Below are 15,442 nucleotides of genomic sequence, written 5' to 3' on the forward strand. Positions count from 1 at the left end.
CACAGTAACTCCCAAAAACTGTGGTGAAACAACAAGAGAACACAGTAACTAGAGTTACCCCTTTCTCTCTGTGTATAGAACTACCCAAAGCTGTGGGGAAACAACGAGAGAACACAGTAACATGAGTTACCCTTTTCTTCCTGTGTATAGAATGTTCAACAAGCCCCACTGTACAACAGGCTACTACCATTTTAGAAGCAATGGGAGTTACCCCTTTCTTGCGTTGTATGGCCAGCTTATACTTTGCCTCAATGCACAAACAGACAGAGGTAACTCTGAAATAAGGGTAAAATGTTAAGTTTGAGTTAAATATTTTTACACAGCTAGACTACTACTCGCAAAAGCAAGGATTTGACCAATTTTCAGAATCCTAAGTTCAATACAGTTGACTGGACAACAAAAATACTTTAAACTCATTTTTCTCAGAACTGCACTCTGAGGAGTTACCCCTTTCTTCCGTTGTAGGGCAGTACAGTACACACCCTCATGCCTCAATTTCGCATTTCGGGGCTTCAATACAAGACGGACATTACATACGAACAGCATGGAGGTATTTGGATGTCACTGAAGACGGTTGGTATCCATTTGCAACCGTTATATGGACATGCACTGCTACGCCGAGACCCCCTGTAACTCAGAGAAGCCACGGAGGACTCTGAAACTTCTCCCAGCCCTTAGTCCACATGAGGGGGATTGGATAATGAGTGTAATTTCAACTTTGGGTGAACTATCCCTTTAAAGGTCACAGCATGAGCAAGCCTTCTGTTGCAAACTAAACAATTTGACCACCATTGGATACTCAGTGGTCTTAAAGCATCCATAAAATCACCACGACTGCGGCACAGGTCAGCATGTTCTCAACAGCTTTTTCACTCACTTCTAGCTCGTCCTGGGAGCTGTGTGGGCCGGGTGGCGCTGGGGTCTGAACTCAGAACATCAGGGGGATCCAGGGGATTCCCCAGGTACAAGCTGCAGGGACGAGAGGGACAGACTTACTCCTGTAAATGTCAACATGATGAATGTAACTCACCTGGATGTCATAATATTGCATTTAGTTGTAGATTTTAAATAATGTGCTACTGCCATCTATTGGTGAGACTTCATTACCACAACTACCCAGCATCAACTAATGAGATGATAGACCACCAAATGTCAACAACATAATTACTGTACAGATGTATTGTGTGATGTGAGAACCTCTCTGGGGACTTTGTGGTCACACAAACAACAAGTGAATAAACCAGTCCTTACTCATCAATCCTGTCGGGGAAGCCCCAGCAGCGGTGAGGGTTGCTGTCTCCGTGTCCTGTGTGGATGAAGCTGTTCTTCAGCGGCCGACTGATGTCATGAGCTGACAAACCTGCCACTGACGTCACCACGTTTCTGGGGAACTGTCCGACCTTTAGAGTGCGCTTGTTTTGACCTCGCCACCAGTAGTTCTCTGCCCTGAGACACGGAGACAGTGAGGGTGAATAGGAACAGGGTATACGTATACAGGAATCTTGAAGTTAATTCTAATACCTTTTTAAGACTTTTTCAAGACCTTCTCAATATTTTTTAATACCTCACCGCCACTTCAAGCTGTAACCATTTACATCAGTGACACTTTTAACTCAACAGTTTTAGTTTGTGATAAAGACTATATAGACCACTATGATACAACAGAATTCAAAATAGGCTAGGATAATAAATCAAAGGCAAAGTTTATAAGAAAAAACAAACATTGCTCCACTCTCAAAAAACAAAAACAACAATCTTCTTTTCTTTTTCATGTACTGGTCCATCTTTGTTTTTTAATAAAATGAATAAATTCACACACTTTTACAATGTTTTTTAGGACTCAAAGTCTTGAACAGCTAATTCAGAAAAAATACCTTCAAAATGTAAGACTTTATAAAGTCATGAAAATACTTTTTAATACTTTTTAAGGGTCTTAATTTTCCCAAAATTGATTTATCACCTTTTAATACTTTTCAAGACCCCGCGGATACCCTGAGGGATGAGCCACAGGGCATTACAGGGCAAGTGTCCACATCTCTAGTGGTTTACCACATTACATCATCCTACTGAACATTTATCAACTTAACTTTTCTAATTTAATACATTTGGTTTAATTTTTAAATTGAACCTGGAAACCCTGTTTTTACTCACCTTCCCTCTATGATAGTGATTACATCATTGATCTGTATCTGTAGTTTGTCAGGCTCGTCAAAGTCCTGCAGAGCACACATGTCTGTGGGCATGGTCTGAAAAATACACACAAACACACACACAGGACATAAAGTGAGCCATACTCTAAGGTTTTCAATGACACCAGTTGAGGTCAGTTCTCAGTCCAATCTGTCCACTAGATGGCGCTAGAAGCCCATTTATACATAGATTGCAGAGGGAACACTGTAAAAGTTTTGTTATGACTGTCAATCAGGTGTCTTTTCCTTTTTTTGGTTTGCAATGAAACTGGATCTTCAGTCAAATAAAAGTTTTTTAAAACATTCTCATTTTTAGACAACATCATTTACCCAAACTATTTCTCCCCTACCTCGAGCAGAAACTCTCTTAATGCAACAAACGTAGGTCTGTCATCTGATTTCTGTGCCCAACACTGCTGCATGACATTATAGATGTCCTGTGGACAATCCTCTGGCTTAGGGAGGCGTTCACATTCCTTATCAATCTTGTGCAGAATCTGAAATGAAATAGAAAAAATGTATGATTCAAGAGGAAACTGAAAAACATATCATTGTAGATGCTTCAGGCTTCAAGATGTCTGTGTTTATGTATAAACTATACACATTTTTCTTTTGTGTGTTTACCTGGCTCCCGTTGAGACCCAGCCAAGGCTCCTGACCATGTGTGAACATTTCCCAGAGAGTGACTCCAAACATCCATGTATCTGTAGCATGTGAGAAGGTTCTGGTCTTCAGACTCTCTGGGGCGCACCTGAAGGAGGTCAGACACCACACTACATTAACCACTTATCTAAAGTGCACACATGTCCAGAGGTAAAGCCCACTTTCATTCGTATGGGGTGAACTGATTCCTTTAATGCAGCTATTGTGACAGAAAACTGGAGTTAAACGTGTATTAATTTGAAACTTGGCTAAAATCAAACATGTGAATAAAATCACTAGATAGAAAAAGAAAAGACAGATTTCTAACTTGTTGCTTGACTGACACAGGATTTGGCAAAGAAAGCAGAGAAATCGTGTTTTATAAGAGGACTGGGGTGAAGCTTTGACCAATCAAACCCTATTGTCTAACTCTATCTCCAAGTCTGCATCACATCCAAACAACTTAAAGTTATTGTGCTGTCCACCCACCATGCAAAGGGGACCTTGCGATGCTCCTGCATGACATAGTGCTCATGGTTGTTGGGCAGCGCCCTCATAAGCCCAAAGTCACCGATCTTCACTCTGTGAGCTGAGGCCAGCAGGATGTTCCTGAAGAGACAGGTTCAAACATTTAACATTTGTTACATTTTGTTGAACTTTGTAATGTCAGAAACAGTCATTACAACCAACTCAAGATTGATTAAAGCTCATCACACAAGTCCTCTCCACACACAGCAACGACAGTCTGGACTGATAAACATTAAACCATTTGTTCAGAAGAGAATCAAAAAGTATTCTTCATCCAAATGAACTTGACCATTATAAAAACAATCATATCACATCATTTAGGTCAATCATTATACACACGTAGAAAACACACAAGTGACACAATGTAGTGGTGAATTTTAACGTTGCCTGTCAACCTGAATCCACCATAAAAGGAGCCTGTTGTGATGATCGGTGCTAAATCACAATCGAAATGTGATCCCAGTATCAACATATTCCCTGTGCCATTCAATTACAGTACACTTGAATGCTATGCATAATGTACTGCAAGTGGTATTCACTGTGCACTCAACTGCTGTAGATTTTGTGGGGATGAAATAAATATGGAGCATATGAGGGGTGTAATTAACAGTCTCACAGGTTATAAAACCGCCAAGACGTGGATAGTCCAGAATTTAAAACCACGGCTTGAGAAACCTTCTGAGTGTTTCATATACCACAATAGTCCTGTGTACCATTTTAACACACCTTTAATGGGGAGACTGACTCATTTCTACCAGCCATTAAGTTTTTCTCCAGCAGTTAAGTAATTCCAACACTTTAGTGAAAGTGACTAATTTGGGAAAGACCAGGAATTTAGACCACCCAGTCCAGCCAGCCAACAACTGACTCATTTAAGCTGTGTGCCAAGTCTCTCTGTAATGGCTTGTAAATTTCTGGGTGGAGGAGAGGGAAAGGAAATATAAATAATCCAATGTACCAGTAAAGAAGAATATGATTTATAGAGAATTATAAATCATTATTATGAATATGCACTTATTATACACTAGTATATGCACTTTTCTGTTGTTGTAGCTCTTTGTCTCCTACCTGGCTGCCAGGTCCCTGTGGATGAACCTCCTCTGCTCCAGGTAAGCCATGCCACAGGCCACCTGCACTGCATACTGACACAGAGTGTGGATCAGCACCGGACCCTGTGGACGAACACATCGCAAACGCTCCAGCAGAGAACCAAGAGGAGCCAGCTCCGTCACCTACAAGACACAGAGAGACAGACAGAGGGTGGGTGAAAAGAGGGAGTAAGGATACAGCGGAGAAAAGATAGAGGTGTGATTTTTAAAGGGATAGTTCACCCAAAATTGAAATTTCACTCATTATCTACTCACCCTCATGTCGACTAAGGGCTGGGAGAAGTTTCAGAGTCCTCCGTGGCTTCTCTGAGTTGTTGGGGGTCTCGGCGTAGCAGTGTATGTCCATATAACGGTTGCAAATGGATACCAACTGTCTTCGTAACAAAAAGACACACCAAAAAACATCCAAATACCTCCATGCTGCTCGTATGTAATGTCCGTCTTGTATTGAAGCCCCGAAATGTGAAATTGTCCCGAAAAAAATTAAATAAGTCTATTTTTCAAGCTTGTTTGTAGCGGAAGCTCCTCTTCCTGGTTCGTCAAATTTGGACGAACCACGGTCTGTCCTCTTCCCAGTTCGTCCAAATTTGACGAACCGGGAAGAGGAGCTTCCGCTACAAACAAGCTTGAAATATAGACTTATTTAATTTTTTCGGGACAGTTTCGCATTTCGGGGCTTCAATACAAGAGGGACATTACATACGAGCAGCATGGAAGCATTTGGATGTTTTTTGGTGTCTTTTTGTTACAAAGACAGTTGGTATCCATTTGCAACCGTTATATGGACATGCACTGCTATGCCGAGACCCCCTGTAACTCAGAGAAGCCACGGAGGACTCTGAAACTTCGCCTTAGTCCACATGAGGGTGAGTAGATATTGAGTGAAATTTCAATTTTGGGTGAACTATCCCTTTAAGATAAAATGAGGGAAAATGTGAGAATAGGAGAAGAAATGTGGTCATGACAAAGGAGAAAGTAATAAACACGGAGCGTTGGAATAGGTGGGAACACAGTCCAAGAACTATTTAGTAAAATGACGGAGTGACTAAAAGGGCTGAAAACAACAAGGTTGAAATGTCAGCCATTATTCAGCCCTCCACCCACTCGCTCCCCTCCCTTCCTGTCTCTCCTCTTTCCTCCATCATCCCATCACTCTTCTGTCCTGACAAAAGCCTTGAGATGCCTGATCTGATTCCAACAGACTTAAAGGTCATAGAGGAAGCGGAGAGAGAGAGAGGCAGAGACAGAGACATTTGTGTGGGTGTAGGTGGGAGCATGGGCAGGCCAAGAAAAAGCGAGTGTACTAACACCTCTGCCTCCTGTATGCTATGTGCAATTGTTTATCTGTCTCTGTGTCTTCCTCCCTGTGTGTGTGCATTTCTGTGTGTCCACTACCATCTTCATTGGGTGTGTGAGCACCACACCGTAGAGGCGGATGAGGTTCTGGTGGTCCAGGGAGTGCATGGCGTTGACCTCACAGATGAAATCCTCCAGAGCTTCAGGCTGGCTGAGCACATCTGTCTTCAGACACTTCACAGCTACATTCACCTGGAAATCAGTACAAGGATTTCATATGATAGTTTCACATTCATTAAAGGGATAGTTCACCCAAAATTGAAATTTCATTCATTATCTACTCACCCTCATGTCGACTAAGGCGAAGTTTCAGAGTCCTCCGTGGCTTCTCTGAGTTACAGGGGGTCTCGGCGTAGCAGTGCATGTCCATATAACGGTTGCAAATGGATACCAACTGTCTTTGTAACAAAAAGACACACCAAAAAACATCCAAATACCTCCATGCTGCTCGTACATAATGTCCGTCTTGTATTGAAGCCCCGAAATGCGAAATTGTCCCGAAAAAAATTAAATAAGTCTATTTTTCAAGCTTGTTTTGTAGCGGAAGCTCCTCTTCCCGGTTCGTCCAATTTGGACGAACCGGGAAGAGGACAGACCCTGGTTTGTCCAAATTTGATGAACCGGGAAGAGGAGCTTCGAGAAGCTTCTGCTACAAAACAAGCTTGAAAAATAGACTTATTTAATTTTTTTCAGGACAATTTCGCATTTCGGGGCTTCAATACAAGACGGACATTACATACGAGCAGCATGGAGGTATTTGGATGTTTTTTGGTGTGTCTTTTTGTTACGAAGACAGTTGGTATCCATTTGCAACCATTATATGGACATGCACTGCTACGCCGAGACCCCCTGTAACTCAGAGAAGCCACGGATAACTCTGAAACTTCTCCCAACCCTTAGTCGACATGAGGGTGAGTAGATAATGAGTGAAATTTCAATTTTGGCTGAACTATCCCTTTAACATTTTTATTTGGAGAACTGAATCATTTTGAGGAGTACAAATGGCCTCACCACCTTCCCTGCAGGTGTCAGCCACTCTCCTCTCTTCACAACGCCAAAGGAGCCGTCCCCGAGCTTCTCAAACAACGTCAGGTCCTTCTCAGGGATAAGGCAAGTCAGAGCCTGCTGCTGCCCATCCAGGGGAGCACCACCACCGGGCTGTGCAGCCAGGACTCTGTCCCCCAGGCCCAGGGGAGGGGTGGGAGACAGCTTTCGAAAGGAGGAGGCCGGCTGGCCCTGCTGGGGGAAGTCTACTCCATCTGGGCGCTTACCACTAAATACCTGCAGAGGACCAGACGAAGAGATGAGGAATGAGAAGAGTGAAGAAACAATACAGCGCATATCGTACTCCAACATGTTTATGACTTTAGTGTTAAAGGGATAGTTCACCCAAAATTCAAATTTCACTCATTATCTACTCACCCTCATGTCGACTAAGAGCTGTGAGAATTTTCAGAGTCCTCCGTGCCTTCTCTGAGTTACGGGGGGGTCCGCGCAGCAGTATTTGTTCATATAATGGTTGTCAATAGATACCAACTTTCTTCATCCAAAAGGACACACCAAAAATACCTCCAAATACCTCCATACTGCTCGTCTGTAATGTCCCTCTGGTATTGAATCTCCGACAGGCTGGCTGAGCACATTGTTCCGCCGGTCAGTGCAAATCACAAGAGATTTGCACTGACACAGGAAGAGCAGTGAACTGAGACACTGGGAGCTTCCGTTACAAACAAGTTTAAAACATAGACTTATTTAATTTTTTTCGGAACAATTTCTCATGTCGGGGCTTCAATACAAGAGGGACATTACATACGAGCAGTATGGAGGTATTTGGATGTTTTTTGGTGTGTCTTTTTGGATGAAGAAAGTTGGTATCCATTGACAACCATTATATGGACAAATACTGCTGCGCGGACCCCCCCGTAACTCAGAGAAGGAACGGAGGACTCTGAAAATTCTCACAGCTCTTAGTTGACATGAGGGTGAGTAGATAATGAGTGAAATTTTAATTTTGGGTGAACTATCACTTTAAGATGAAATAATGTGGCAAAAGAAGAGAGAAACAAAGTCAATAAAGACAAAAAAACATGGATTGCACTGCTAATAAACAGTACAGAGTCTATTATTGCATTAACAGCATGTTTGCAACTCATCTGGAAGGCTGAAAAGACTAATTTGTGTTTTATCTTACAGCTTTATCGGAGCTATGTGCCTGGACACTGAGCTGCAGAGTGTGGGTGGAGAGGCAGAGAGGACACCAGACACTCATTTACTATTCTAAACTTTAACAGCCGTCCTCTTCTATTTCTATAAGCCTCACAAATGTATTTCCTTATCTCTCTCCTGTGCTCTCCCCCTGCACGCCTCTCCCACATGCAGGATGGACCCACTAACTCACTGTCACAGGCAACACTGACTGGAAGTGTCTTAGGCTAAAAGGCAATAGGAGGTATTTGGCAGATTCTCTTGAATTTTTTGGTGATATCAGCAACAATGGTAGCATAGAGGAAGTTTACCCTGAACATGGCTAGATGGATATCTACACTACCAACTAGCATTGTTGAAGCACTCTGAGGCCGGTAGCAGTTTCTTGAGTTTCACTATACTGCCCTACAAAGGCAAAGTGCAGTATCTGCATTGTTTCAATTTTTTTTTTGACCAATCAAAAGTGTGGCATATTCTCTTCAATCTGGTAGAATTTGATATTGGTACTGCTAAAATTTCCAGAGTTATTGGGCTTTTTATGTTGCTGTCCATCCAAAAAAGCACTGCGAAACCAAGGCAAAGTACTGTACTCCCTACATTCTATACTTTACTCTATAATTCCATTGGAGTAAAACCAAGGCAAAGTGCCGTATCTGTAGCTAATACCAAGCCAAAGTGCAGTATCTGCCATAAAATGGTCAAAATTGGTCAGAAAGACAAACTACAAAATACATTTAATTCAGTCCACCTTTATCTAATCAGTATAGACTTGGTTCATAATTTGTTGCTTGAACCTGACAATGAAAAACACAAAAAGCAGTTTTTCTCAGTTTGGTATTTTTACAGATACTGCACTTTGCCTAGTATAGGCAGTATAGCCCACACAGCCCCTATGTGTAGTTAAACTTTGACGGAGGTGTCAGCTTCAGTTGGGGAGGGGGGCTCTACATACCTACAGAGCCACCACATCCACTGTAGGTGCTGAAACTCTTCAAACGGAACCATAATTCATTCTCCAGCATAAACACTGAGCCCTAACTTGCTTTGCTGTTGTAAAAGTGTATCTATGTGCAGTGTGTGCAGTGTTAAAGAGTGTGTGGTTGGAAAGGAGCGTAGGTTATGGCCAGCATCCAACAGTCAAACCACTCTCCCAGAGGAACCACCCGAGATCCCCCGGCTCTTATCTGGGCCTCCTCTACCTCCAACATGTTCACACACTCAAAGCCATAAATACAGCATGACAAAACATCTGTCTATGTGTTGTATGGTGGTATGTTTTCAACAATAACTAGTAGCTGATGGTCAAAGACTACAGTATGCATGGGTATCAAAGCGCACTCATACACACAAGCACACAAACACACTATCATTAGGGGTAGAGAGAGAAATTTCCTACCTCTTGGCTTAACCACTGTCAACACAGCAGGAACAACTTAGCTGTTAGGAAGTACTCATTAGGGAGGACTATCAGTATTAGTGAATGTTTTAGTGTGTGTGTGTATATATATATGTGTGTGTGTGTGTGTGTGTGTGTGTGTGTGTGTGTGTGTTTCCCCTTAATTTGGACCCAAACAATGTGTGTGCTGTCTGTGTGCAGAGGCATTAAGAGAAAGCTTTGTTTAGACACACTAAATAAAACTGTTTACCAAAATAGGAATGCACCAAAACTGAAGCTGATATCAGTAAGTGCAGATATAAAACTGAATTGTCTCATGAGTTCACATGTTTCATTCATTCATTCACTTCATCTGACAAGCTACTGCTATAAATCCGTTAAAGCAGAAGTAAGCGATCCGGTCGTTTTGGCTAACTTCCTGTCAGCCGATGGAGTTAGCAGTCCCCGCCCTCGTCCCTACGTCACCACATTCACGCGCATCCCTTGGCTGCACACACAGAGAGGACCGCCCCTTTATGCCGTTCTCTCTCCTCATTGGATAAAGGTTGTAGGATACAAGGAAAGTTTTTTCCTCGACTTACAGCAGAGCAGAGTGACTGACAGACCCGTGTTTCAGACCAAACACTCTAAGTGATTGCTGTCGGAAGATATAACTATTTAAGACTTATATTAACACAAACATTCCGCTTACTACTGCTTTAAGCTAACATCTGTGATGCTACATGCTAACTGAAATAAAAATATAATATAAAAAAGACAAATTACTACTAGTACTTATGAAAGCAATATTTTATTTTTGCTAATAAAAAGCCAAATAAGTTACATACTGGGGCTTTAATGGATTTATAGCAGTAGCTTGTCCGGTGAAGTGAGTGAGTGAGTGAGTGAGTGAGTGAGTGAGTGAGTGAATGAATGAATGAATGAATGAATGAATGAATGAATGAATGAATGAATGAATGAATGAATGAAACATGTGAACTCATTACTGGCTCATAAACAAAGGTCAGTATTCAGAAATGGTATCATCAGTGAAAAAGAGGTGTCAATGAATGCGCAGTGCCAAACATATTTGACTGTCCAGATATAAACAGTAGCACGGGGTGTGTGGTTTCACATTCACACTGGACCAGACATGACATAATGCTGCAGACCTTTTTAAAAACACCACCTCTCTGTGTGGCAAGTGGGTTTCAAATAGGACGCTCGAAATTCAAAAGATTCTGACTATGGCAGAGCAGCGGCCACACACACACACACACACACACACACACACACACTCATGTGCACGCACACATTCAAAGTGGGCTGAGGAAGCAGATTACTCAAACTGAAGATGGTGCCAGGCGTGCAAACTGACAGGTGTAATTATAGACGACGAGCACCGTCCGCTGGGCACCAGGACATCCACTCAGATCCCAACACACACACACACACACACACACATGCAGGAACACACATCTTTGTCAGACCTTACCCTAATTCTAACCATAAAACCCTAAATAGCCCTTCTGCTAAAAAATGTCCTCGTTCTGTACAGCCTGTGACTCAAACTGGTCCTCACAAAGATAGAAGTGCACACACAATGTACTGACAACATCTGCTCCATGCTTCACACACGTCATGCCTTTCCTTGTGTGTGTAGGTGTACCGGTCTTTGTGTGATCTTACGTAGAAGTTACCTTCTCATTTTATAAACTTTAAACTTTTATTTAGAAAACGTAAGTATCACTAATCAATCGTGGTTATGTCTCTTTAAGGGGAAAACTCTCTGCTTCCTGAGACAACATTTCTGTGCATGCAGCGTGCTCTGAATCAGTGTGTCACCAGCTCTTGTGACTTGACTCGTGTGTTTGTGTTTGTCCGGATCTGAATGCGGACGTGCTCATCCTCATGTGAGGGGTCAAGCTGTCTCGTTCTCAAGAGGAACGTTCTTCACAGATGCACATGCACATCTGTGAGGAACAGATGTGTTTTCTCTCTCAAAAACATTCACAGAACCAGTAAGAGAATCACTTCTTGATATGTTTCCCCAGACTGTTACCTCCCTCCCAGAATGCTTCACTGAAGCCAGGATGTTATGCCACAGTGGTCACTGGAGCTGATTGATACTATGCGACTATTCACACCACCACTCCCAGTAAACTCTTTTGTTGCCAGAAATATGACTAACTGCTTATATTAACTTAAAGGTATAGTTCAACAATTTGGCAAATTGGCCCATTGCCATAATCCCTATAGTTTTAGGAGTATGTTTGTTACATCGGTGTAAGATGTTTTTAGAACAGCGGAGCAGAGCCGCGAGCTGCTCAGAGCTACGCTATGGAGGCTCATGGGATTTCTTGGTTTCCTCATCAAACTCATCAAATACGCAATCCAACAACTCCACAACGCTCTGGTGGACAAGTTGTGACCTGCACATTCACCACACTATGAGATAATAACAGAACGTTATGAGACAGAGTTGTTTTAGAGGTAAATTCATGAAAAACTGCTGATGCACGTTGCCTTCAGGGACAGTTTTTCATCAAGCAGTCTCTGTATTTCCCTCTAAAACAACTCTGTCTCGTAACGTTCTGTTATTATCTCATAGTCATCTCACGTGGTTAATGTGCAGGTCACAACTTGTCCACCAGAGCGTTTTGGAGTTGTTGGATTGTGGATTTGATGAGTTTGATAAATCTCATGAGCCTCCATTGCGGCTCTGCTGGGCCGTTCTAAGAACAGCTTACACCAACAACTACAGGTAACGGACCTACTCCTAAAACTATGGGGATTATGGTAATGGGCCAATTTGCCAAAATGTTAAACTATCCCTTTAACACACCAGCAGTATTAAGCACTTCTGAATCAGAAGTGAGGTGAAATGTCCTAATATATCTATGCTCACTGTTTTGTTCAGGTGTTGCAGAATGTGATGGAGTCATGTGTAGAGGGGTGAACTGTGGTCGTCAGGTTGTGACGTTTCCACCATGTATTGTCAAGGAATCTTTGTGTTCACATGAATGTATTCCACACTGACAGACTGACAGACCGACAGACAGACAGACGCCGCCATGGCGACATATTGTCAAGCATACCATGTACCATAATAAATGAGTCCTGTGTGTGTGTGTATGTTGTGCTTGTCTATATCCGTCACCTTGCTCATCCAGGACTTGCGTTTGCACATGGCTTTCCTCCTTTTCACAGCTTCCCACAGTCGTCTCTGCCCTTTATCAAGAGAATAAAAGACAAAAATAACATGAATATAGTGATGGTCGCTGGTCAAACATATACAAGGAGATGGAAGACTGCAGCTGCTTCTTCTGCTACGTGCCTTCGCGAACTGGATGGTCTCATTGGACCAGTTAAGAGTCAAGTTACAGAAGGTGTACTATATAGAATTTCAAGTAATTGGAAGAAATCTCAGAGCAGCCAGAGTAGATGGGATAGGGGGAAGAAAAGATGGGGAAGAATATTATACTATATGTGAGAGGAGACCAGCGATAAAATACAAATACAAGGAGAGGAGAAAAGATGGAGAACCTGGAGCACAGGAGAGAGATGTGAGTGAATACATGAACAGGAGATGTGGGTGTAATTAGTCATAAGCGGCTCTGAAGATGAGGCCCCGAGGGCTTCAGTAACTGGATTTAGAACATTGCTGCTGCCATCCCTTTCACACACACAAACCACAGACAAAAGACTTGTCCCCTCCTATTGTACCTAATTACCAGTTGTGACTTTAAATGATATTAGGGGTATTAGTGATGGAGGATTTGCTCCAGCTCTGCAGAGGGTGAGCCAAATGACACACTGACATTACTGCAGACTAAAAAGTAATGCTTTAGGCTATATATAGCTGTAGGAATTTCCCTTATATAGGCATACAGAAGCAAATGGAAAACTGGAAGGACACAATTCACACAGTACTACAGCTAAAAATTGTCACTGTCGTTGTATAGTTGATGTCATGATAGCTAAACGGTGAAGACAGAAGCTGATTTATTATTGCTGATTATATATAATATAATAAAGTGAGGAGCAAACATTCAAAGCAAGCCAAGCAGTTAGACGTGAGTAACACTTGCTTATCATGCTTATCCAAATGACACTTCCTTACAAGCCAAAATAAAGCAACTAAGCCACTGTTGAAGCTTGGTCCTACCTGGCTACTGGTCAGATATGCAGTTGACCTTATGATGCTGTAAAGTGGTCAGAGCTAAATGCTCTGTTTAATCTGAAGCCTCTAATTAACGTTCCGTTATCCACAAGATTCTGAGCGTCATCTATGGTCAAAACCGGAAGCCGGTTTTGCATTTCCGGTGGAATTGTACGTTTACGTTTCCATGGTTTTCAGTTTCGTTGTCATAGTTGCGGCAAACGCATGGATATATTAACGGTGGCTTTTAACACGGATGTCAATTTGTGTGATATCCATTAAGCTGGTGCGATGATCCATGTGTTTTACAGATTTCCATTGAAAAAAAAAAATCCATGCATTTACCGCGACTACTGAAACCATGGAGACATAAACATAAAATTCCACCGGAAGAGCAAAACCGGCTTACGTTTTTTGACGTTTGGAAAAAGGTGGATACACACAGTGGCAATGCTAACATGCCAGAGTTGGTAGTCATGTTTACAATCTTCACATTGTTTTAGCCATCAGGTATGACACAGGCTATGGGCTGGATGCACAGCTCCACTACTTCCTGAACTTAATGCTGCTCCTTCATTTCCTGTCTTACATTAGTGGACGAACTGATTAATCCAGGTGTGTAAGACAGGAAACTAATGAGCAGCATTAAGTTCAGGAAGTAGGGGAACTGTGCATAAAGCCCACCTGGACTCATACGGTTTTTGCAACATACTTCATACCACAGCACACACACACACACACACACACACACACACACACACACCCACAAAGCCTCACCAGGTCGACCCATGCCAATCTTTTCCAGGTCCTCGTTCTTTACGTAGTCGAAATGTGACAGCCGTGTTACGTTGAGGTCGTCTCGGATCCGCAGGAAGTACTGCTGCAACTGCACCTCCATCAGCAGCTCCAGCAGCCATTCTGTGCCTTCCTCGCACTGCATGCTACTGCCCAGTTTCTGCAAACACATACACACAGAATACAGGAAACTGAGTTTAAACTGTTCAATATTCATTTGACAATTTTCTCAAATCTTGGTACAAAATCAAGGAAATACAGCCAGAGAGAAAGTCACTGAGCAACAAACAAACCATTCTTTTATGTTAAAAAAAAGAGGAAACTGAGCTCAGAGTCATTGTGTGCTTCCCGGTAATTGTTTACAGCACACTAAGATTCCTGCTTAGATGCTGAGACATTGACATTTACAGGCCACATACCTGACCATACTGACCAAAACTGGTGACATAAATATATACTCAAGCACACAGGCACACACACACATACACACACACACACACACACACACACACACACACACACACACACACACACATACAAACACACACAGGATCAGTTTCCTCAAACTGAACTCACATAAACAAGGACACAGAGCACGGAGCCAAATGCAGCATTGCATGTCATTAGGCCAAGACACTACTGTATACTGATTTTCTTACAGTACACGTTGTGATTACATAGATTCTACATCACTGTGGTGTTCATAAACCACTCACATCAACTGGGATTTATCATATATTCAAATGACATGAAATACATTGAATATAAGGTGCACTATAATAGTGCTTTGTGGACATCACTGTCTTACAGCAGACAGACTTACACAAGATGATGGATTCACATCTGGTGTCCATAAGTGTCAGTGAAGACAATAAGAATAAGGGAGTCTCTTCAACAATCTGACCACAACATACGGCGTATACTGTACTTCATCCCTCATGTACAACACTGAGTCAGACCATCAATCTTCAATGTCAAAAGACAACACCCCATTTAAAACATCATCCATCACCGTCTGCTTAATGTGACCAGCCAAAACCAGCACAAAATGGATCTGAATTTCATTTTAAATCTAGATGAG

At 42.3% G+C, this 15,442-nt stretch overlaps 1 protein-coding gene across 12 annotated transcripts in view; it reads right to left on the reverse strand.

The window, feature by feature from the left end:
* Positions 1–15,442, reverse strand: part of LOC146971107 (activated CDC42 kinase 1-like) — a 67,558-nt gene that overhangs the window by 10,730 nt on the left and 41,386 nt on the right. For 5 of the 12 annotated variants that reach the window (XM_085805159.1, XM_085805162.1, XM_085805160.1 and 2 more), the window contains 11 exons: positions 14,344–14,521; positions 12,565–12,635; positions 6,836–7,105; positions 5,864–6,016; positions 4,428–4,591; positions 3,321–3,440; positions 2,814–2,940; positions 2,540–2,686; positions 2,152–2,246; positions 1,252–1,446; positions 878–969 (listed from right to left, as the gene is read on the reverse strand). In XM_085805159.1, coding sequence (XP_085661285.1) covers positions 878–969; positions 1,252–1,446; positions 2,152–2,246; positions 2,540–2,686; positions 2,814–2,940; positions 3,321–3,440; positions 4,428–4,591; positions 5,864–6,016; positions 6,836–7,105; positions 12,565–12,635; positions 14,344–14,521 — 1,612 coding nt within the window. Of the gene's footprint in view, positions 1–877; positions 970–1,251; positions 1,447–2,151; positions 2,247–2,539; positions 2,687–2,813; positions 2,941–3,320; positions 3,441–4,427; positions 4,592–5,863; positions 6,017–6,835; positions 7,106–12,564; positions 12,636–14,343; positions 14,522–15,442 lie in introns of those variants that run through there. The other 7 variants (XM_085805164.1, XM_085805163.1, XM_085805161.1 and 4 more) reach the window with 4 other exon arrangements.

This window comes from Trachurus japonicus, chromosome 17 (assembly GCF_045865225.1).
Source record: "Trachurus japonicus isolate A0001 chromosome 17, Traja_1.0".
NCBI classification, from domain to species: Eukaryota; Metazoa; Chordata; class Actinopteri; order Carangiformes; family Carangidae; genus Trachurus; species Trachurus japonicus.